This window comes from Cavia porcellus, unplaced genomic scaffold (genome assembly GCF_034190915.1).
Source record: "Cavia porcellus strain 051 isolate PalLab524CR breed Dunkin Hartley unplaced genomic scaffold, mCavPor4.1 scaffold_7, whole genome shotgun sequence".
Lineage (NCBI taxonomy): Eukaryota > Metazoa > Chordata > Mammalia > Rodentia > Caviidae > Cavia > Cavia porcellus.
The window spans coordinates 70,774,198-70,798,702 of NW_026947490.1; the positions used below are offsets into that span (position 1 = coordinate 70,774,198).

At 38.6% G+C, this 24,505-nt stretch overlaps 1 protein-coding gene across 7 annotated transcripts in view; it reads left to right on the forward strand.

The window, feature by feature from the left end:
* The first annotated feature begins 4,150 nt into the window (after positions 1-4,150).
* Positions 4,151-24,505, forward strand: part of Hmgcll1 (3-hydroxy-3-methylglutaryl-CoA lyase like 1) — a 126,488-nt gene continuing 106,133 nt past the window's right edge. Inside the window, exons 1-2 of one of the 7 annotated variants that reach the window (XM_063253814.1) lie at positions 4,151-4,551; positions 7,720-7,755. In XM_063253814.1, coding sequence (XP_063109884.1) covers positions 4,456-4,551; positions 7,720-7,755 — 132 coding nt within the window. In that variant the 5' untranslated portion in view covers positions 4,151-4,455. The remainder of the gene's footprint in view (positions 4,552-7,719; positions 7,756-24,505) is intronic. The other 6 variants (XM_063253816.1, XM_063253815.1, XM_063253817.1 and 3 more) reach the window with 6 other exon arrangements.

Genomic DNA, 24,505 nt, shown 5'->3' on the forward strand with positions numbered 1-24,505 from the left:
TAACCGACTAACATTCTGCATTATTTTTTGTAATAAAGGATCCTGGTTATATAGGATATACTGTACTCTTCAGAATTGGTGTTAGGAGATTTAAGTCACCAGACAAGAGATATTTTAAAAATTTAAATCAAATAAAAAACAGAATCAAAAGCATATTTAGGAAATTCTCCTGAAAATATATGTTAAAATATTTCAAAAACTAAAATAATGGATTGGTTTATTGATATTGGTATGTATTTCTTTATGTTTTCCAAAGTTTTCATAAGAAGGAAAAGAATTAGACGATGGAACACTGGATTCTTGAGCCCTTTAGCTGTCACATGTAATTTTTTTAAGGCAGTTCAGGAAATAGGTAGAATTGAGGCTAGAAAGATAACTAAGTATCTTATCACAAAAAGTAAATGTACCGTGTTAAGAAACACAGCTTTTCTGCAAAAATTATGGAAATCGCCCGAGTATAGCCTAAGAACTGTTGATTAAATACTTTCAAAAAGTTTTTTAGATTTAAAAAGTCCCCTCAAAATCTCCTGTGTTTTGAATTGGAACTGCTGGAAGGGAAATGCATCATGGGAAAGCTACATGCATCAGTGGACTATTTAATGGTGAGTCCATAGATGAATGTGCCATCAGGCAGTGAGACCTGCATAGAGAAAGTGGATCACTGAGACCACGCACAGGAAGGGCTGCAACCATCTGTTCTGGGCTCACTGGCAGCCATGAAGTGAGCAACTTTCTTCTACCATGCACTTGCACAATGCAGTTTTCGCCTTGGAATCAGCTGGCCATGTATAAACTGAACCCTTTCAAATTGCGTGCTAAAGCTGTGGGTACTTTGTCTCAATAATGTGAAAAATCACTCATAGGGAAAATTAGTAACAAGAGTGAGGTTGTTGTTATATGCTGGGAGCCATTGAAATTGGAGTTTGACCACATCTGCAGGGGCCAGCCAGTCAGGTCTGAGAACAAAGACCACTCAGGGAGAGCCACAGAAACAAGTGACTACAGGCCCCCAAAACATCAAGCTCTGAGGTTGCCATACATGCAGATTATCAACCAATGGGGTGTCATGTGACATTAAGTTGCTAAATGTATAAACACCCCTGCAGTGAGAGGGCTGTTCCTTCCCTCCCATCCAAAGAGAGGGCTCCGCCTGATCCCAGCTTCCCTGTCTTCTTTATTTTCTCATCCTTTTACAATGCTTTTCTCTGGGAACCTCAAGACCCACACTGTAGGACCACATGGTTAAAAAATTCTTGGAATTGGTTTCTAGAATGAGTTTTGAGGAGTATAAAGATATATGCCCGAGAAGCCTCACAATGCCATGAAATGAACTTGATGGGCAATTCTGGTAGAGACTCCTAAGACCAGAATGCTGATAGGAATACAGATAGTAAAGGCCAAGTTTGTCAGGTTTCAGAATAGAAGGAGGGCTTCATTAAACTTTGATAAGGACCATTTATGTTAAATTTGGCAAAGAATTTGCATATATTTTGTCCCACATCTTAAACTATATGCAGAATTTCAGGATGGCAGACTAATTAATCAGGTCGAAAAAAATTCAGGCTGTGGCTGCTTTAGCTAGATTTACAATAAGAATCAGGAGTAAAGCACAGAATTGACCTGTAATGTCAGTGCTCTGGGAGGATGAGGCAGGAAGATTGGAAGTTTGAGCCCATCCTAAGCAATTTAGTGACTTAATGAGGTCCCCTGTCAATAATAAAAAAGCACTGGGGACACAGCTCAGTGAGAAGCTTCTCAGTCCTGGATTCAATTTCCAGTGCCATTCCCCCCACCCGTTAGGAAAAAAACAGATTTGAAAGCTGTGAAAATTTCACAACTTAATCATATTTGTGAAGTTAGGGCCAAGCAGAGTGCAGTGGCTGAAAACAGTAATGACTTAAAAAAAAAAAAAAAAATACTCTGCACTGAGACAATAGGAAACACAATGTCAGAGCTTCCCAGGGACTGGTCAGTACCTGCCTATCATGAGCTGAGTTCAAGTGCATAAAATGGTAAACTCATTTAAAACACTTTTTCTTTGGGAAAAGATTCCCACATTTCTCTGCTCACTTAGAGGCACCTTGAGAGGAAAATTCCCAAGTTTAGTCACCCAAGCTCTTACAGCTCTCTGAAGCCATGGCTCCAGGGACCCAGAGTAGCAATCATGGCATCATTTACATGACATTGGTTTCAAGGCTTGAGACATATCACTGTTGTAGGTTCATGGAAGCTTCCATCCCAGTTTCAAAGGAAGGGTTGTGTCTTGGTTATTTTTTCTCTCATTGCTGAGTCAAAATACCTGATGCCCAAAATGAAGGAAGGAAAAGTTTATTTAGCTTTCAGTTTGTGGAGGTTTCCAGTCCATAATCAGCTGGCTCCAAGGCAGGGAGGCATGGCACCAGGGCATACTTCAAACTGGCAAAAGACAGCAAAACAACAAGAGAAAAAAGGAGGGGGAAGAGCAAATCCCTTTGCGTCCCTTGTATTATAAGTAGGTTATGTCCCTTGAATGAATGTAGCACTCACTTTATCTCTAGGCCCTCCTCTTGAAAAGGCTGAGGATGTTTACAAGTAAGGATCCAGGCCCACTGCTGAATCATTTAAACTTCTGACATTCTGGAATTGTCATGGTGGACAGTGTCCTAGAGAGATAACAGTAACAGCATTTTCTTTACACCTCTGGATAGAGAGCTGCTGAGTGACTGCTGCTCATTGCTGCAGGCAATGAGCAAGGCCAGCCTAACAAGTGATTTCTTTACTGTTCTGATGAAGCCCAAGTTCTTAGCCTGACCTATAAGGAGACAGATCTAGACTATACATGTCACAAAAGTTAGCTTTATCCTGATTTGACAGCCTTCTAGTTTTAAAAGGGTCAAGGGTCCATCTTTCCAAGACTCATTATTAAAATAAAACTGCAAAGTACCTTTTCCACTCCATGCCATTTGTTCCCTCAACTCCTTTCTAATAAAGTGTTACACTAATATTAAGTACAACAGCACGTGCTATTAAAATTTCGTAATTGTAAGGATTCATAATTTAACATTCACTTTAATTACTAGAGAAAGCACACCTGTCACTTTCTTGTATTCATCGTATTAAACATTTTTAAGATATTTGGCCTTTTTGATGGCTTTCCTATTTATAGAAAGTTTAGTTTAAATTTGGGAGATAAAACATTTTTCATGTGAAATGCATTCAAATAAGTGTCGCACACGTTTGTGTATTTACATGATCTTCCTGTAAAAAAAGTGTATCTTTATTATCAACTAATTGGAGAAGGGAACTCCTAAGACTGGCATTATTAAGCAGTAAAACTGATTACTAGAAGTTATCTTCCTAGGAGTGGCTCAGCTCATATTCTTCAATTTTAGACTTCGTTTTAATGCTGTCAAAACTTGTTGCAGCTTTGAATAACTGATTGTTATTAAAGTTTTTGCTAAATTAGTGCTGTTCAAAGGGAGTCTCTGTAATTTTTTTCAGATATCATGTTCCCTGTTAGAAATTTAAAATAGAGCTAGAAACCTGGTGGCAGGCTGTAATGCGACCTGGGGGCACGGTGCAAAACGGTGCATCTGGTGAGCTCTGCAGGCAACACACACAGGCAACTCTAGGGATGCGGCCTGCGAGTCGGTGTCTTTAGAGGGTTTTAAAGGTGTCCCATAATGGCACAGCTTCATGTTTCAGCGGTCAAGATGAGTATAAGCTCACTGTGTTCCTCTTCTCATTCTGATACTGCTTCACTTAACAGTTCTTGGGATTCTTCTTCCATTCTTTGACTTTTCCTCCTCTTAACCTTTTATTACTAGTTTTAGTGGAAATCTTAGCACAAATGGTGAGGAGGACTACATGTATGCAGCAAATTCCCTCTACATGTGCTGCTGATGTGTTTTGCGAGGCAGTCTTTGGGTATCTTGATGTGGTTGTGTTGCTGCTCACCGACTCTGGGTTTGTGTTGGGCTGGACAGACCGGCCCCACCCAGTCCTCACCCCGTCCTCGAGCCGCTGCCCTGGGCAGGGGCGCTGGGGTGTCAGGGTCCCGGCTCCTCCCCCGGTACCCCCACCCCCGTGCCAGCATCCCAGCACTTGTCCCCACTTCCGTGTGCGCGGCTCCGCTCCCGCCTCCACACCTGTCGCCTGGTGCAACGCCCGGGTCCCCCCGGGTCCCCCTGGGTCTCCCCGGGTCCCCCAGCTCTCTGCCTCCGTCCCCGCCCCCGCCCCGCGGGACTCCGCGCTGCGCCAGCGCGCGCCCTGCCTCAGTTTCCTAGAGGCGGTGCGCAGTCGGGGGCGCTCTGACGCGCTCCGCGGCGCACGTAAGAGGACGGCGCGGGGCGCCGGGCGGGCGCGGACCCGGTCACGGCGCGGGGCCGCCGCTGTCCCGCGCTGTTGCCGGCGCCATCCCCGTCCCCGTCCCCGAGGCGCGCGCTCCCGGCCGCCCGGTGCCGCCCAGGCCTCGCCATGGGGCCCGCGCCGTCCGCCCTCGCGCACTGCCTCGGCCTCCAGCAGCTGCTGCACCCGCGCCTCGGCCCCGCGGGCCCGGCTCCCTCCGCGCAGGTACCGCCCGCCCTCCCCGGACGCGCGCCCCGCAGCCCGGGTGCGCCCGCCGCGCTCCCTCCGGGGAAGCCTCCCGCCTCTGCCCTCGCGGCCCGCGGGAAGGGCGGTGCTGCCCAGGTGCAGGGTCAGCAGGCGGCCCCCGCGGCTGGTTCATCCGCGAGATGCTGCCTTGTGCCGCGCGTACCTGTGCGTCCGCAGGCCAGAAAACTGGAGTTGTGCATAGGCGTTGTTTCAGGCTAAATTTTATTTCTGCATTGTTCTTGAAATCCCGGGTATGAACAATGGCAAACTCAGTGCCCTTATATATTTAACGCACTCTCAACCAGAAGGGTAGATAAATGAAGAAAAATATGTAAAAAAAAAAAATGTAAGTGTCCCTTAAAAAACATAAAATTTAAAATTTCACTGATTTTTAAATAATGATGATACTTGCTATGTGAAGGTTAAAATATGTCAAAAGGGAGGGGCGCTGGGAGGAGCGCTTAGCTGTTCTTGTGCTGAATTATGAGTGCAAACTGAATGAAAGCCACTTCCGATTACCTGATCCGGGAAGGAGAGGGATGAAACTGGGGACCCCATCAGCCAGTGCAGAGTTTTTGTTCTTTGTTTTGTTTTGTCCTAGAGAAATATTGCCTTTTTCTCCCTCAGGTGTTCAGCCTTGAAAAGTCCTATTCAGCCTTCAGATACAGTTTAAAGCTCCTTTCTTTTGTCCAACTCTTTTTTCCTTTTAAAATTGATTTTCATTTCTGTGTGTTCTTCGCCATTCTGTTGAATTGTAATTTTTTTATGTCTCATCCTTGAACTCACAGCAGCACTGACACCTGACATTTGGTTCTGGGGCTGGTCATCCAAGGCGTGTGTCCTAATGTACCTTTGATGCTCTGTGCCTTGTCTCTGGCTCCTATCTCCCCGTGGTCGGCCTGGTGACCTTTGTCTGTCTGTCTGGTCCCTCGGGTCTGCCTTCTATCCAAACAGTGTTACTTAGGCTTTGTGAATAAGTCTCCAGAGTTCTGTAACACCTCCCTTTCTCAGCAGAAGTTCTAGTGCTCAGCTAATCACTCGGCCCTTCACTTGAGTATAGCAGGCTTATACTCAAGTGATACTCAAACTAAAAGTTTCCAAAATTGCATCCATATTGACCTCCTTTTCATCCTAGGCTTTCTCCAGAATTTCTCATGACAGAGAATGGAAGCCCAAAGCTCCTTTTACTTTGTTTTTTTTTCACACTCAAAGTGCCACAGTGTCCTTCATTCTACTACTTGAAATTTTCCCAGACTCGTTCAACTTTCCTGCTACTGCCAGTTTTAAAATCGCATTACCTCCTAGGGATACCTGGAGTGCTACAGTGTCTATGCAAATAGTTCACAAATGTTCTAGAATATGCATGGGATAGTTTGAATACCTTTGCATTTGCTTAAGCATGTTCTATGAGTTAATATGTGATGTATTTTGAAGAATGGCCTGTGTGCAGCTGAGAAGAATGCATGCTCTGATATTGTGGGTAGAACCCTTTGTAGAGATCAGTGAAATCCATTTTTTTTTTTCAAAAGTTTGGTTCAGTTCTAATGTTTCTTTGTTGAATTTTTGTCTAGTAGATCTATTTGTGACAGTGGGGTATTGAGATACAATTGTAATAGTATTTATTTGATTTTTCATAGCCATTGATATTTGTTTTATACAATTGGGTGCTCTGGTTTTTGTCGCATATATCTTTATGATTGTTATGTCTGTCTCCTGGATCCTTCCCTTTGAAAGGATGCAGTAATCTTTGTCTCTCAATCAGTCTTAGCTTGAAAACCACCTTGTCTTCAAATAGAATAGCTACCTCTGCTTTTTTCTGGCTCCCTGTCACAGAGTATTGTTTTTCATCTTTTGACTTTCAGTCTGTGAATTTCTTTTTAATTACATATGTTTTTTTGTAGGCAGCATATTGTTGGATCTTGCCTCTTAATCCATTCTGTCAGACTGTTTCTTTTGCTGGGTGAATTGAGATCATTAACATGGATAGTTCAAACTGATGTGCATTGGTTGATCCTTGTCATGTTATTTTCCTGTTACTGGTGTCCACCTTCCCCTATTTAATTGTTTTTCTTGCCTGTTATATTCATTCTTTTGTGATTTATGGTGCTGACCTCATTGTCTCTTTCTAGAATATTCTTCATAACATTTTGGAGTGTCGGTTTGGTGTTCATGATTTTCCTCAGTTATTCTTTGTTGTGGAAGTATATTATTTCTCCATCTATTTTGAAAGACAGTTTTGTGGGTACATCAATCTGGGTTGGAGTTTGTTTTCTTCTAGGGTTTAGAATATTTCACTCTGAGCTCTCCTTGACTTGAGGGTTTGTGTTGAGAAGTCAGCCGTGATTTTGATGGGCTTTCCTTTATAGATGATTTATTTCTTTTGTCTGACAGCTTTTATTATTCTGTTTTGTGTTGAATTTCTGGATCTTGACTATTATATACCTTGCTGTAGTTTTTTGTTTAATCATAGGTAATTGGAGTTCTACATGCCTCAGTTATCTGTATGTCAAATTCTTTTTTCTTGCCAGGGAAGCTTTCTGCCTTGACATCTGTGGACAGGTTTTTTTTTTAATGTTATTTGTGGTTTGCATTGACTCCAGTCAGTCTTATGTTATTCTTCTTTGCATAATCTAGCACCTGTTGTAGTGATTTCTCTTAGTTCCTTGCTATTTTTAAGAAATCTTCCTTTTCATGATCACTAACCACAAACCTGTCTTCTTTGTCTGAGATTTTGTTCTCACATTGATTTATTCTCCTGCAAATAGTTTCAGTGGGATTTTTAATGTCCTGATATCTGCTTCAATCTGTTTTATGGATTTTGTTTCTGCCCTATGTTGGGTTTTCCTGGTTTCCATCATTTTCCTAAGCTCCTCTATTTTTTTTTTTTTTAATCTATATCTGCAGTAGGACCACTAAACATGTTTTTCACTGTGGGCATGATCTCTGTAGTTATCTGTGAAATTATTTCTGATTTGAGTTTTCCTAGAACCTTGTGCATTTGCTTTTGATGTTACTATTTCAAGGAAGCCAGGTGGGTGGATTTCTGACTTTTATACCTCAATGCCTCCTGGATTTTACCTTTGGTGAACTGGATGTCCAGGGTTGCCTGTTTGTATTCTCATTTTCTATTTTTTTTTTTCTTTTTAGTTTAATTCCTGGGTTGATGCTTATAAATTGCCTGTGGTAAGTAGCTGTATTGCTAGTATTTAGAACCCTTAGGAAATGACTATTTCTTACGAGTGTCTTCCAGGAATAGCTGATGTTTGGGTTTTAAGTCTGTTGCAAAATTCTACCTCTTGGGGGTTGCAAAATTGCTGCCTGTTTGACTAGCTCTTACTTCTTTAGTACTGGTCCACAGTATTTTCTATGAGCCTTAGGTATCTCAGTCTTGGTATACCAGGGAGACAGGTCTGTTAGAACAATTATGTCACTTTGGCTGAAGTACTGCAATCAACAATAACATCAAATACAGCCTAGAAAATAACAAACTGAGGTAATCTTTAATTTGCCACCTTTAACTGTATGAACTAGATATGTGGATATATAACAAAATCTTAAACAAACCAGAAAATTGTATGCAGAAGATAAGCCCTCAGTATATCAATTTTGCCACTGGGGAAAAATTTAAAGAGTTATGCAAAAAAAAAAAAAAAAATAGAGAAATAAGAGGAAGAGGTGAGAAGCAAGGCTAAAGGATAAAGTTGGATGATATAAATTTAGGAAACTGGTGCAGAAGACAGGAAAGAAAAAGAGGGAAAAAAGGAAGAACAAAATAACCACAGAAAAGCTAGAAGCAGTGTTCACAATCATCAAAACAAGATCGAACAATGAAGAGAAAAACAAAATGACAACAGCAGTCCTAAGAAAACAAAACAAACAAATGAAAAAGAGAGAGAGGAAAGCAAAATGTTCATTGCAAGATGTGTCTTCTCTCACTGGTAGACAATGTGTGGAAACAGAGTCCAGGTCTGTGTTGATTTATCCCAGCAAACAAGCAGTAGCTTTATGGTGGGGTAGTGGGTGCTACTTGAAGTTCAGTTGGGTTTGTGGTTGTGAGGTTGGAACCAGAGCTGTACAGATTGTAGCAGTCAGCATACCTTCTGCTGGCTGGAACTCAGCTGGGAGCCACTGGATGCAGCCATCAGTTGTTCTGAGTTCCAAAGATCTGTCAGTTCCCTCCAGGATGGCTCCCAGTGAATCACAATCTCCCAGTGGAAGCAAAATCCGGTACATTCACCAGCCAGTGCAGCTCATAACATGCACTTTCCCATTGCACTGCTGCATCTCTCTGAAGAGGCCTCTGGGGTTGCCAGAAGTCACTGTGTATCCACAGGTTTGAACCACTCCTCCCACAGAGTCCTGACTGAGGGAGAAGGTGCAGCTAGCTATCTCCTTCTTTGGTGAAGTTTCTCTCCTCACTCTCCCCAAGGATTGTAACTCTCACTTCAGATTCTTCCTGAGTCCAGGAGACCCCGTTCCCTCCTTCTTCTTTTCCTCATGTTGTAATAGTCCAGAGTCTGGACAGCACATCTCAGATAAACTCTTTCTCTGCTGCTTACCACTCTACCATCTTCCCATACGTCCCTGTATTTCAAACAGAATCATGCTCTCCCCTTCTTTCATAGCCATCTGTGAACACTCATTGCTTTTATGAATAGAAAAAAAAAAAAAAAAACATAATGGGTTCTCTGGAGCCTTAATTGGGCTAGAAGCCTTTGTCATACTTTTATCACAGTGTCTTATTTGTTTTATTTCCTATGGATTATGTATGTATTTTGTGATTATTTGATGTTTAATTCCATGCAGGACATTGAGCACAATAAGAACAAGGAAGCAACCCATCACTGGGCTCCTAATACCTAAAAAAAAAAATGCCTGTATAGATGGTAGGGGTGGTGTGTACTTGCTAAGCAAACATATGTGCGATCATATTCCTTTCTAGGACATACACATCACATACTTTGAAAACTTTTAGCATTTGTTCAGAGTCTAATGTTTGAAAATCCCAACTTTGATAGGTATTTGTTACACCAGTGCAAAATCAATGAGAATGATGGTATGGACCCTGTTGGGTTTCGATGGAGAGACAGAAGGAAATGGGTTCTGGAGCTGTGAAAAGATAGCAAAAAACTTAACCCAGGCTCCTTGCTAAGGCGATAGAGGCAGTCATATGTGTGGAGTAATTCGAATATATAGAAAGTGTTATACTTTCAAAGAATACTAAGCTGTGCAACAAAAGTTAAGAATCATGATCTTTTTTGCAGGACAAGTTTATTCTGCAGTTTTATGTTTGCAGTAGCTTGCTAGACCTTAATATTTTGGTTCATACATTCAAGATACTAATTATGTCCTTGATAAATTATTGAGGTGAAATCAAATATTGTATGTGTGTCTGTGTGTGTATACATTTGAAATATAATGATTTAGTACCTATTACAGAAATGGTTGGTACAGAGAATAATGTCTTTGAGACAGTAGTATTTGGGTCACTGCATGTTTGCTAATATTCTGTCTGTCTCTATCTCTGAATTGAACCAGTGAACTTCATACTGAGCTATATCCCCCAGATCTCTGTAATTTTTTTAAGACTATGTTTTGCTAACTTGTCTAGGTTGGGCTTGAACTTGAAATTCTCCTCCTGCCTCATCTTCCAAGATTATTTATTGTGTCTACAGGCAGGCACTACCATGCTTAGCCTGCTAGACAAATACATTAAAATTGTTTATTCTGTGGTTAAAGTATTTCTTAGGGCCGTGCTTATTTTCTGTATTTGTCTCTGCTCAAACGGGTATGATAAAACTAGTTTAATTAGTTTTGATTAAACAAGATTCCTGATTAAGAAAGTCTTTGATTTTCAGAAGTTAAGTTTCTTCATATTTTAATACTTTGCTTAAAAAATAAAATTTCTAAAGATTTCTACAAATACAGTTTTATGTGAAGTCTGATTTTGAGTTATTTTACATTAGAGCTGGCTCCTTCATGTTATTTTTGCTCTCAGTAAAATTTATTTTCCAAATAAAATTATCTAGTACTATAGAGTCTTCAGAACATAATCTAAATATATTACAGTTTAATGAAATAGGAATGCAACTATTCAATTTTAATTTGCAATCATGTAGCAATTAATACACATCAAATTCCTAGGATGAGTGGAAATCAGTCTTAAGGAAAAAACCAAACTACCATCTCACTGTCTGTTTTCTGTTTGTTTAGTTTTCATTGTTTTTATTCCCCCTTTTCGTTTCTTTTCTGGCTTCTTCTGAACTAATGTACTTTTGTTATTCCTTTTGCCTTACATTCACTTGTTAATTAGTTATTCTCTTAGTTGCTAACTACAGGATCAATGCACAATTTTGATTAATTAAACTATGATATAAATTAGTATGAGTATGATCTGCTGAAAATGAAAATATAACACTTTAACTTGTTTACAGTGTTCTGATATTTGATTTTTGATGTGATATATACTTATTCTCTATGTGGTATATTTACAAAGTATATTTGTTCAGTCAGTATCTGTTTATTTTTATACATTTTTTCCCTTTCCTCTGATCTTCATTCATTTCTTCATCTCTATTCTTACACTGAGATTATTTTCTTTCAACTAGAAGTATCTCCTTTATATATTTTATATTGAAATTTTGCAGAGATGAATTCTTTCAGTTTTACTTTATGTGATATTACATATGTGTGTTTACAAACATGCGTGCATGAAGTTCATAATTATAAATCAACACTGAGTATGTTAATTAAAATACTTAATTAAAAGTATTAAAGTACTTAATTAAAATACATAAAGCAGTATAATTAAAATACAAGTAAAATAAGTTTCTTGAGGTAAATGTAATTATTATGTATTGCATATATACACTAATAAAACAAAAGAAGATGGATACAAAGTACAGATTTAGATATAATAGAAAGCTAAAAAGCTAAAATCAACTATTTGCTTTGGTTTTAATCTGACAAGATTGTGTCTTTCATTTTCTTGTTAATTCTGATTTCCAATCATACACCTTGGTTTGTCTACGTATAGTTTTTTGATGTATTTCCCTAACTAATGTTTGCAGCAGTTCTTAGATGTATGACTCAATGCTTACTGGGTTTCTTACATTCCCTTCTGTACTTTTTGTCCCAGATTTGCTTTCCATGTTGTCTGAATATTTTGTTCTCACTTGTATTGCCTGTCACCAGTGACTTCCAGCTTTGTCTAGTGTATAATAATCTAATTGTTATTATTATGATTTTGAGGTAAAGAATTTCTTTGCGCTATTTTACAGCTAGATTTACTCTATGTCGTCTCTGTCTTACGAATTTTTAACTATTTATCAGAGTTACTTTAAATTCCGTGTCTGATAACTTTAATATACACATCTTTAGTTGGCTCATGCATCATTCTCCTGGCATTCCTACTAGCTTTAGATTGCATGTTAGACATCTAGCATGAACTGTGATACAATTTGGGCCTCAGAATGCATGATAGTATTCTTTGCAAGAAAGAATTTGTTTTGTCTTAGCGGATTTTCAGTGTAGAGATTACTTACCTTGAGCCTATCAGATGCTTATATAGGTGTGTGTGGTTGACTTGACTGTTGGAAAAGGGTTATCCTTTCCTCTTTATCCTTATTTTATCTTGTAACCTTTCAGAAGTCTTAACTGAATCTAGGCTTTTACCAGTGTCTCTCCTTAGTGGGATCTGAATGCAAATATTTGTTCCATTTGATGCTTGATACATTGTATAATGTTAAATACAGTTAAATCTCCTCAAATATTAATTGGGATATTTAAAAATTCTTTCTTCTAACTTTTTATATGTGCACACATTATTGTTACTTATAGTTACTGTGCTGTACAGTGGTAGGCAGAACTTCCTGCTACCCATCATGCAGTATTCATTGATCCGGGTTTTAAATCTTGTCTTTTGCTTTTTGCTTTGACTATTTTCATTCCTGGTTCATTCTCTCTTTCTCTGCTCTCTTAAGCTGTTCTGTCTCTCTGTCCCTCTCTATCTCTTCTCTCTCACTTTTTGTCTGGTTTTGGTTTTTTTTTTATGAGTTTATTCAAAACACCTTGTAGGCTTGTTGATACTCTTGATTATATTAACATGTATATATATATATATATATATATATATATAGAGAGAGAGAGAGAGAGAGAGAGAGAGAGAAGGCCTACCCAAAAATAAATAAATATATTTATTCTGCATTTTTACTCTCTTTGCTATGGGAATTATCTGTTATTTTGCTTTAAATGCATTGCTTGGAAGCAAGTCATCTGAATTCATCTGATTACTCATCATACTTTTGCAAATTTATATCTAATTATGTTTGTCTGAATATTGATATGTTTATTGTCTTCTGCCATTTCTCTCACCTTCACTTACTCTTTTGCATTTTTTATCTTTTAGTTTATGTTTTTAATATAAAAAAAGTAAACACATAAAAGCAAAAAGCAAAAGAAACAAAAATCGCAAAACTATAACAATATAGGCTTTCAAAACAAGATGATAGGAATTTAACAATGGTTGTTAGTTTCATATTGATATCTTCAAGAGCTGCTTAGATTACCAGATATAAACATACAAAATTGATGTAATGGTATCAGTACACTGCTGTCTTCCAAGAATCATTAGAAATAGTAGTATAGTCATCTTAACTATCTCACACACACACACACACACACACACACACACACACACACATTCATATTTTTTTCTGTTTCCTTTTCTTCTTTTCTCCTTTCCTCAGTCTCAGTTATTTTTTCCCCTTTGAGCAGTTTCTTACCCTTTCACAATATGTATTGCCAATTTTGGATCTTACTTAGTCTTTCAGTTTCTTGTAGTAGGAGACAATATGGTATTTTATGCATCCGAGTTTGATTTATTTCTCTTATGTGAGTATGGTCTCAAGTTATGTCCATTTACCTATAACAGCTTTGATGTAATCCTTCTTTATAGCTGGTATTCAGTTATATAAAAATACCACATCTTTTTATCCATTCCTCAGTTCGTGGGCATTTGCGTTGTTTCCAAAATTTAGCTATTACAAATTGTGCTGCTGTAAACATGCGTGTACATGTATCACTGTGGTATGTTTTAATTCTTCTGGGGAAATGCCCAGAAGTGGGATAGTTGGGTCAAGTAGGACTTAGCTTTTTGAGGAACATCCACACTGATTTCCATAGTGGTTGCACCAATCTACACTCTCACCAACAGTAAAATAAAAATAGATCAAATATCTAAATATTAAAAGAGAAACACTAAATCTGCTAGAAGACAAAGTAGGTAGAAATCTTAAAGACATAGGGGTAGGTATAGAGTTGACATGAACCAAAATCCAACTGTATGGGAAATATTTCCCAGAATCAACAACTGAGATCTCATCTTATTAAAAGCTTTTGCATTCAAAAGAAATCTTCAGCGAGGGAAAAGAAAACCCACAAATTGGGAAAAAATCTTAGCCAACTGTCCCTCAGACAAAGGACTTCTACCTAGAATGTATAAAAAATTAAAAAAAAAAAATTGGGCCTCCCAAATTCAAAGACCCAATCCAAAAATGGGCATCTGAGATAAATACGCACTTACCAGATGAAGAAAAACCAACGACAAATAAATATATGAAAAGATGTTCAGCGTCATTGTTCATTAGAGAAATGAAAATTAATGCTGAGATTCCATCTCACTCCAGAAAGAATGGCCAAGATCAAGAAAGCAGCCAATATTGATGGCTTTTTAAAGTATTTTAAAAGTCAGTACCGTTGTTTGGAGCAAAAGATGTACTTGAAAGAGCGGACTTACTCATCTTCAGAACCCCAGTTTTACTATTTCATGGCAATTCTTCATACAGTTTGTAAGGCTTCTTCGTTGCTGGCTTCTTCTTCTGATAGCCAAGGCAACTGTAGGGCATTCCAAAGCCCTGAGGGCCAAGATTTGATCGTAGACCCAATAAAGTTAGAAAATGGAAAGGGTAGATGTTTGTGGTCCAGGATGTAAAAGGTGAGCAATCATACGTAATAATAAGCCTGTTTCATAGTCCATTGACTAAATGGCTGAAACAATAACAGACTAATGAATTTTACTTGAAAAATTTTCACTGGAAGGTCCAACGGCATGAAATACACTATGCAGTGATGCTGGCATTGAAAATTAATGGAGCCATTGTGAGCTGTATTCCAATGACCTTGAGTTGGGTAAGATAGGAGTCATCAAGCTGGGATAAAGGACACCACAGACAGAGCAGGTGGCTCCTGGAGCATCAGAGGGCATTATAGGAACAAGTATGAACCTTTACGAAGTGACAGAAATTAAAGATACCGTTCTTACCTCCAGCCTATAAGCAGAGAATGGGGAATTAAGCAGTGGTTTATGTAAAGGTTACAACTGAGGTGTCTTCCACATGTGTCATGGGAGTCTGGTTAAGTTTCAGGAGATACTAGTAATGTTCAGTAAAGAAATGGAGTGTTAATAAGGGAGCTAGGTTTAATTAGTATTTTTTAAAAAAACTAATTAAATCTGAGCATAAAGGGAAAATAGAGAATGCAGAGATCTATGAAAAGATTAGTTCTGTTGGAAATTATATTTCAGAAATGACTTAAGAGAACAGAATTATGAAATAAGGTGATTACCAAACAAATGAGTCTCAGCAGTTTTATGGTCACCATGAGTTTGGCTCAGCAGCAGCCAGGTACTAGATATACTGCATTTCAATAGAATCTTCTGTTCTCTAGTGTGAAATTGCTAGAACGTCGAGCCACCTTTTATTTGCATTGACATACATGAATTCATAAAAAGATAAGCTTTAGATAAAGGCCTGCCACATTTTGATCTCCTAAAGGAAATTTCTGGATCATGCATGCTGAGGCCAGGGATGGAAACCAGGTAGCTTGTGGCTTGATTTCAGTGCCACTGGGAATTGTTTTCCTTGGTGTTTCATAAACTGTGTAGAACTTTTTTTCCTCTTCCTCATCTTTCATTTTTAATCAATTAAACCATATTACTTGGGAAGAGGTTTTTTTTTTTGTTTTGTTTTGTTTTTTTAATCGATACCGGGGATTGAACTCACAACTCCACGCTTGCAAGGCAGATGCTTGTGCCGCTGAGCTAAATCCCCAGCCCCAGGAAGAGTTTTCTATTTCAAGGACTTACTACACTGTATGGCTACTGAACACTCTGTATGTACCAGGCATTACCTACTTGCTTTTCATGAAATAATTCATTCAATCTTTACAGGAATCCATTTAAATAATTAGTGAATTTGGGACACAAACTGATAAACATGCTCATAGTCAACAGCTGTTGACAAGCTGAGTGAGGATTTGTGCTCTGGTAGTTCTATAGCCTGCTATGTTCCCTACTATCCCAGTGCTTCCTTTCCTATCCATGCAACTCACTTGAGACCTTTGCTACATGTCCTGGAAGTTCGGATTCAGTAGGTCTCAGTTGGAATCCGATTATCTGATTTAACTTTCCAGAATATTGTGAACACTGTGCTGGATGATACCACAATCTCTCTATCCCCCTGTATCCGCTGTCAGAGCCTCTGCTATCCTATCTGCTTCCTTTCCTCAGGCCTTTCCAGAGCTCCTGGCTCCTGACCATGCAAAAAATATACCTATGAGTTTCAACTTCCCTTCTGTCTTCTTTGAGGCCGAGACTAGAGTTCAGCCCGGAATAGAGTTGCATTGGATACAAAAGGAAAAACAGCTTGGTTTCCAATAAATTTCCTGTTCCCTTCAATCTTCAATACTTTCTGTCCTTGGGTTTCTGTTGGCTGCTCTAGTCCTTGCTTTCTTGTATTCCAGCTGGCGTCTACATCCTTCCCACCCACTGCTCTGTGTTCTTGTTTTTTTCATTAGCGCTGAGCTCCTCCAAGTCCTCTGGCTTTCTTTATGCTTGTTCACTTCATGCTGTAACTGCTCCTGGCTCTTTCTTCTTGCATCTCTCACGTTTTGCTTTTAGCTTTCTTTCTTTATATTGCCCCTCATCAACCGAGTGGCTAGACTGCATGGACCCATGATATTATAGGTCACTCGCATGCGATACATGGTCATTAAGGAGATAAAGCAGAATCATACATTTGGAAGCTATTATTTTAAAAGAAATTTGGATTTGAAAGTGGTTGTCAAGCCTCCTTTAGCCTTGTAAACAAAAACAACATTTAGAAGCCCAGTTCCTAGTGTTCTTTTTACGGTTATTAATTGAGGCAGGAGATGTGTATTACCTCCAAAGTGAGCCAAATGTAGCCTCTGGAAATAATTTGTTTGACTGTAATTACACACAGAACATAGGTACACAAAGTGCCGTTAAGCAGATCTTCCTGTTTTGTTCACGTATTATATTATCTCAAACATTAAGATAACTGTTATATGCTTAAGAATGTATCTTCTGTGATACTTTATGGAGAATTGCATGGGACTATTTTAATGTGACTATCTTGGACATTTCTGAACATTGGCATAAGTTTCCAGTGTTGTACAGCCTAATTATCACCACTCAGCCAGCAGAAAATTGTATTCAAGTGAACAGGAGTTTGCTGACTTCTAATTAGAAAACCTTTGTTTTTCTGAATGAGCAGAATTCAGACCTAAATGACTGCTCGGGTGCTTTTAATTTTGTCTGTTAGATCTCACCATTTTTATGGCAATTTTTATGGTATTTTCTCATAGAAAAAATATTGATTTGTGAATATTACTCCCAAAATATTAAAAAAATCAGGTTTTATATAAGAAAATTCTATATATAGTAATTTCTATGAATTTCAAGTAACCTAATAAAAACTTTCTGAAAAGAATTTTTTAAAACTGTAGGATTGGGAGTATAGCTCAGTGGCAGAGTACTTTCTTGCCATGTGTGACATTTTCCCAGTACTACAAACACAGACAAACAAACAAGCAAAAATATACCCAGTAATTGTGGGCCATGACGCAGGGAGCAGAGCTGTAAATAGGAACTGACGTTTGCTTCCTGTTCTAGGAAGGAGGTCTGTGTCAGGTGCTCTGATTGCACTGTGGTGCTGACCTTTCTAGGTAGCAGACAGCGTGGCGTGAAAGCGGAAGTCACGAGTGCTTCTGGCTCGGGGCTTCCGCAGGCGGCACTGTCATTATTCTTTGCTGTGCTCTTTGGAAAGCTAGTTTTTCCACTCTGTTTTTTCTGCAATTCTCTTTTGCAATTAAAAGCACAAATCTGTCCATTTGTTTCAATTCAGTGCATGTGGAATTAGGCAGTAGTGAACTTTGTGGAAGAGCAGGATTTGAGGGTCATGTGAAATGTGGATAGATGGCACTCCTGGTTAGAAAAAGAGGATTGCTGATTAGGTATATAATCAATATTGTGAGTGATGTCACTGAGTGTTAGTCCTGAAAAAAAAACACACATATAGTATGCATGTGTGTGCAGATATGTCAATCTAACATTAATCTTGATGTCGAATCTACCATATCTTATCAAAAACAAAATTAAAGCTAGATGATGGTAAAATTTGCTTTATGAGTCAGGCATGGCATCATACGCATGCACACCCCTACTCTGGGAGGATGAAATAGAAGGACCTCAAAATCGATCGCAGCCTTGAGTACCTTGGCGACTTAGTGAACCCCATCTCAACATGCACTGTAAAAAGGTCTGGGGACTGGCTCCCTGACAGGGCTTTGACTAGGCTATCAAAAACTTTGCTCCGTTTTTTTTTCCAATTTGGTTTGAGGATAGATACTTATTCTCTTTTTATGAATACAGAATCTGTGTCTTCTCTTGTAAAATCTGTATCTCTATCTGCCAATCCTAATTCTCTTATAGTGATTATTTTTCTGCATTTGTGCAAATTTTCTACATGTATGCAGAATCTCTTACCAAATAGTGTTAAGTAGAGTGAAATAGCCCTTAATTGAATCTATAGCGTATGACTATATTGAGGCCTTAAGGGGCACATTTCTATTTTATTTTATTTTATTTTGTTTTACAGGACACATAAATATTTAGATGCCTATTATATGTTTATCCAGGTAAACAGCTTCAATATTATAACACCAATAAATACCTGTGGCTGAGACTGGTAAGGGGGACTGTCAACTTGATTGAGTGCTACCTAGGGGATGCACAAAGAATGCTTATACCCCGGTCTGAGTAAATCATGAAGGCATGACATTGGGTACTATATCTGGTCTGTGGTCCTTTTTACTGTGGTCTGACTGCTCTGCTTCACATTCCTGCTGCCATGCACTAAGCTGCTTTGTGGTGCCACATGTCTCTGCCATAATATTGCTACCTTGGAGTCACTGAATCATGAACTGAATCCTATGAAACCATAAGCCAAACAAATCTTTCTTCTTTCAAATCATGGGTACCAGATATTTGGTTTTGCCCAATATGAAAGCTTATTAATAGAGTAAAATGAGGATCGGGAATAGGCCTGTTGCTATAACTATACCCTACCCTGTGGTCAGAGGCCTTTGGAATAGATTTGCTGGACAAATGGGGAAACGTTTGGAGAAGTGAGATGAAGGAGTTCTAGAATGCACTGAGGTAGAGCGCATTGGGCAACTCTGGGCCCAGCTAAGAAGCTAGAACGCTGATAGAAATGTGAACATTAAAGGGTAGACTCAGGAGGTTTAAAATTCTGAAATGAACCAGAAGCATGTTACACACTGGCAAAAAAAAAAATCTATGTTTCTCCTGTGTCCTGAGACTTTCCAGGAAACTAAGTATAAAGGTATCGAATTGGTTGATCTGTCAGAGGAAATTTCAAAGCGTCCCAATATTCAAGTTGTGGCGTAGATACTATTGTCTGTGTTTAGCAGATTTATAGTGATAATCAGTGCTCAAAAAACAGAGCAGAAAAAAAAAATTAGGGCTCAAAAGGAACCGTAAGTAAAGCTAGGTCAAAAGAAATGTGACTGCTGAAGAATTTAGTGTCATTAAAAGACACTAGTATTTTGTACAGGAACAGAAAGAAAGATACTGTGAGAGCAACAATCAGATTCAGAAATCAGCAAGTTATCTGGCTAGAGGGTATAAAGGTGTAAGATTTTCATCTGAGACAAGGACCTCTGGGATCCTTGCTTGAAAAGTGCCTTCTAAGGAATTACCCCGGGATTCCCTTCACTCCTCTTCCCTGCCCAGAAACTCAGAGACTGCTGCCATCGTAGTCCAACAGGGCTGGTTTCTGTTCAAACTGGCTGCAGATTTGGCATAGTTCACGTGATACTGGTTGAGCAGGCCTGTAAAATAAGAGTTGTGGATTGAGGGAGACTTCCACTAAGATGTCAGAGGAAGGCGTGCAAGAGGCGGCTTATCTGTGAGAGGTTGGTGTATGAAACTGTAGAAAGGAAGCTGAAGGTGTTGCCCCAGGAGTTGGGAGTAACAGGAACATGGGACATTTGCTAAAGAGAGCTTCATTAATGAGTAGAGGCAGCCCATGAGAGAGGCCATGTGGGTTACAAGCGGGAAGAGGCTTGGGATAGGGCCACCCAAGCCCTCTGGAGCTCACGGCTTAACACCATGTGCCCTCCTGGATCCTGGATGTGGAGCTGTAGGACTTAATGCTTGCCCAGGTTTCAGTCATGCTTTGACCTTACACTCTTCTGTGCCTCCTTTATCTTTTGAAAATAAGAATGGTTACCTTATAATAGTGTATATTAGAATTATATAACTTTCTTTTTGAATTTTCAGGAGTTCATGGCTAAGAGTTGCCTTGAGAAACAATACATTGACTTGGGCTTTTTAGCAATTCTGGGACTACTAGACTCTGAGGGTAGGGAATATTGTGTATTGGTTGTATGCAGGACAGTATTATGGGCGGTGAAATTATGCATTTGCTGTTGTATTTCTTTGAAGATTAAGTGTGGTTTAAAGAGAAACATGGGTGTCAAGATGACAAAAGGTAGGATATTATTGTTAAAGTAAATTGTCAACTTCAGTGGCTTTAGAGCAGGCCAGGGGATTGGCAAAACATGTTTGTGAATAAATCTGGGTGGATCGTAGAGGCATGACCTGGGATCTGCATCTGGTCCCCAGCTCCTTCCTTTCTGGTGCCATCTCCCTGCTCTGCTTCCTACAGGCAATTATCTGAGCACCATGATGTTTCTCCTGTGGAGCCAAAGGACCATGAACCAAATCCTCTGAAACCATGTGACAAAGAAATCTCCTGTCCTCTTAAGTTGTAGATGTTGTGTGTGTGACCTCAGCAGTGGGAAAGCTGATTAACACAATGTGTAAATATTCATTGTTCTGAGATAAATTAACTGACTTTCAATTGAAAGAGGATAAAATAATGATAGTTCTGAAGATTGGAAGATATTTATTGCACTAGAATGGTTAGTTTTACTCATTATTTCAGTTAAATTTGTGATGTCTACTCTTAATCCCACTGCGAGAGAAAGTTAAAAAAAATATTTTTTTCCTTTTCATGACTACTGTTGTAAAGGTAAAAGAAATTTGAATTCAGTTTTTCTTCCATTTTCCCTGTCTGTGTTTCGATGGAGTTAAACTATGCACTCTGTGCAGTTTCACCACTGCTCACCTACAGGAGCCGCAGAAGTGCTGAGAGTGTAGCAGTGTCCTCACAGCCAGGCGTCTTCTCGGTTGCGATGTCTAAAATATGGTCTCCAGTTCTGGGTCAGTGTTTGGGCTTCATCTGTAGACAGCGAGCACTCAAATGTCACCTTGTGCTTGTAACTTTCCAAATCACACGTCCTTGATTTTGTGAAGTAGAGAAATACAGATGGCAGGAAACTTCCACTACATAAAAACTCCTTTAATGCAAGTTTCACTCTATGAAATCAGCATTTCATAAGGTCTTTTTGTTGAACTTTATTAACAAGCAAGGAGGTCTAGGAAGTTTGGCAAATACAAGGCAGGAAACCCCAAAAGGAACGATGTCTGACACACATGTTCTCTTTGGGGTTTCCTTCCAAACGTTTTTGGATCTTGAAGGAAGTAGAGTGGCTCCCTGCCACTGAGTTCCTACATCTGTAACCCGCTGGGTGTACAGAGTTTGGCATTCGCTTTTGAAATTCTTCACTCAATCTGTATTTATTTCACTGTGAAATAGAAACCGGTCATAGGTTAATGTCGGACTGAAAATATGAATCTCATTTTTGTTAGACACAATTTCTACTTTTTGAGAATTTTGATTTAAGGGTCGACAGTTCTCTTATTTTGAAAATGATATGGGGCAGATCTAGTCTTACGTTTTATAGAAAGCTGTGAACCTGATCAGACGTTAAAGCTGAGGATAATTTGGCACTGAATTCTCCTAGGTTATAAGACTGCATTTAAAAGATATTTCCAAGGGCTGTGGAGAAACAGATGTAGACATTCAGGGTTTCACTCAAGAGTGTCTGCTATTGCTTAGCCCCCATTCCTTTGTGACAAGGTTTTAATACTTAATTTAATATGATTCTGCTGAGTGTGTGTTCTAGCAAATATTGAAAGGAAAATGAGTTAAGGATAAGGAACATAAAGTGTGCATAAATTCTCACCCCTAGAGATCTAGGTCTCTGAAGAAATTATGTAGGTGCTCACCTTTTAGTAGGAAAGATAATGATAATTTATTAAATAGAATATCAATCATTTGTCTTCATCAAACTATATATTATTTAGTGGAAGCAATATTTTATCACACTTGTTCTAGATTTGTGAAGACATCACATGGAACAAATCAAAGACTATATGCGATACAAAACACTGTGTTAACTTTCAGCAGAGCATCATGGATAAGATTTTGGGAAATTGCATAAACGTGGCAATAATAATACCAGAAACTCTTTGTCAAGCAGTGAACTTATTCCTGTGACTCACCAAAGGCTTCACATAATTCTAAACTCCTAGAGTTCTGCAAAGAAGATCCTGCCATTCTCATCTCCAAACTGAAACAGTGAGAGCCAAGAGCATCAGTAAACCTCTCCCCTCCTGAGGTACTCACCTGCACAGTCCAGGGACTGCTTTTCTTCCATCACATCATTCCTGTCTATTGACCAGTGAACGCTTCATTCACAAGAACAAAATTGTGTGGTACTAATTTTAAGATAATCTTTCCCTTTAATACATTAGCCAACATCCAGATTAAGATACTACTGTTTTTGATGACAAATACTTAGAATTAGGTAGCTTACATTTCATTATTAGTTCTTTTTGAGAACTAACATTTCCAGCCTGAAATAGAAGATGCTTGAATCAATCACCCATCCTTGGGTTTGCCTTTTTGCCAGTATCATGCTGTTTTAATCACTGTAGATCTGTAGTGTAATTTAAAGTCATTGATTGAGATGCCCCCCCACCCCCTGCCTAGCCTTTGTTGATCAGAATTGTTTTTATTATTTTAGGACTCTTCTGGTTTCAAGTGAATTTTAGAAACTTTTTCTCTAGTTCTGTGAGATAAGTTAATGATATCTTGATTGAGATTGCATTAAATCTGAATAACAATTTTGGAAATATGGCCATTTTCACTGTATTGGTTCTTCCTATCCAACAGCAAGAGATATCATTTCATTTTCTAGTATCTTCTTCAATCTCCTTGGTCAGAGTACTGTAGTTTACAGCATAAAGATCTTTTGATTCTTTCATTAGATTGACTCCAAAGTATTTCATTTTTTGGGATGCTATTGTGAGGTATGTGGTTTCCCTAATTTCTTTCTCAATGAGTTTGTTATTTGTGTATAGGAATGCTATTGAGTTTTGAATGTTGACTTTGTATCCAGCTATGCTACTAAATTTATATTTTAAATCTAGAAGTCTTTTTGTGAATTGTTTGGGGTCTCCTATGTAGAGTATCATGTCATCTACACAAAGTGATAATTTAACTTCTTCCTTTCCTATCCTTAATCTTTTTGTTTCTTTCTCTTGACTAATTTCTGTGGCTCATATTTCCAGAACTATAATGAATAGGAGTGGTGACAGTAGATATCCTTCTCTTGTTCCTGATTTTAGAGTGAAAGCTTTCAGTTTTTGAACCTTTATTATCATGTTGCCTGTTGGTTTGTCAAAGATGGCTTTTATCAGATTGAAATAAAGACCATCAATTCCAGTTTTCTATAAAGTTTTCATCATGTATGGGTGTTGAGCTATGTGTAATGCTTTTTCTGCATCTAGTAAGATGATCATATGATTTTTATCTTTGACTCTGTTAATGTCATGTATTACATTTATATATTAGCATAGTTGAATGATCCCTGCATCCCTGAGATGAATCTTATTTGCCCATGATACAGAATCTTCTAGATGATTTGCTGCATTCTGTTTGCCAGTATCTTCTTGAGAATTTTTTCCAAGCATGGTTATTAGGAAGATTGGCCTGTCATTCTCTTTTTTTGGTTGGATCCTTCTCTGGCTTTGGCTTCAGGGTAGTACATGCTTCCGGGAATAAGTTTGCGAGTATTGCTACCCTCTAAATTTCATTGAAGAGTTTGAGGAGTAGTGTTATTAGCTCTGCTCTAAATCTCTTGTAGAATTCAGCAGTATTCTAAACTGTGTGAATAAGCTTAATTTTACATAAAGGTAAGTAAATCCTGGGAATTTAAAGTGTAGCATGGATGGTGACACGTGTTCATTAATTATATTATGATAATCATTGTACAGTATGTGAAGCATTACTATGTACACCGTGAATCCATACAAGCTGCATCTGTGGATTAAACATTTTAAAGAAGAAAAATAAAATAAATCACCCTTCCTTCAGAGACAACTCTTTTCAAATCTTCCAAGTTTTTCTATTGTTCCTGATAACTTTTCATGGATTTCTCCTTTCTGTCTGTACATCAGCCCCCCAGCTATCCTTTCTCCATCCTCAGGTAAATAGCTTTATAGATGATTTCCGTGATATAAATCCTTCCTTTTTTCCATAAGTAGTTCAGACTCAAAGCAAATACAATAAAAGTTATTAAGAGAGTGGGATTCATATAAAACATAACTTTATACCAAATATTGAACATGTAAATTTCCTAT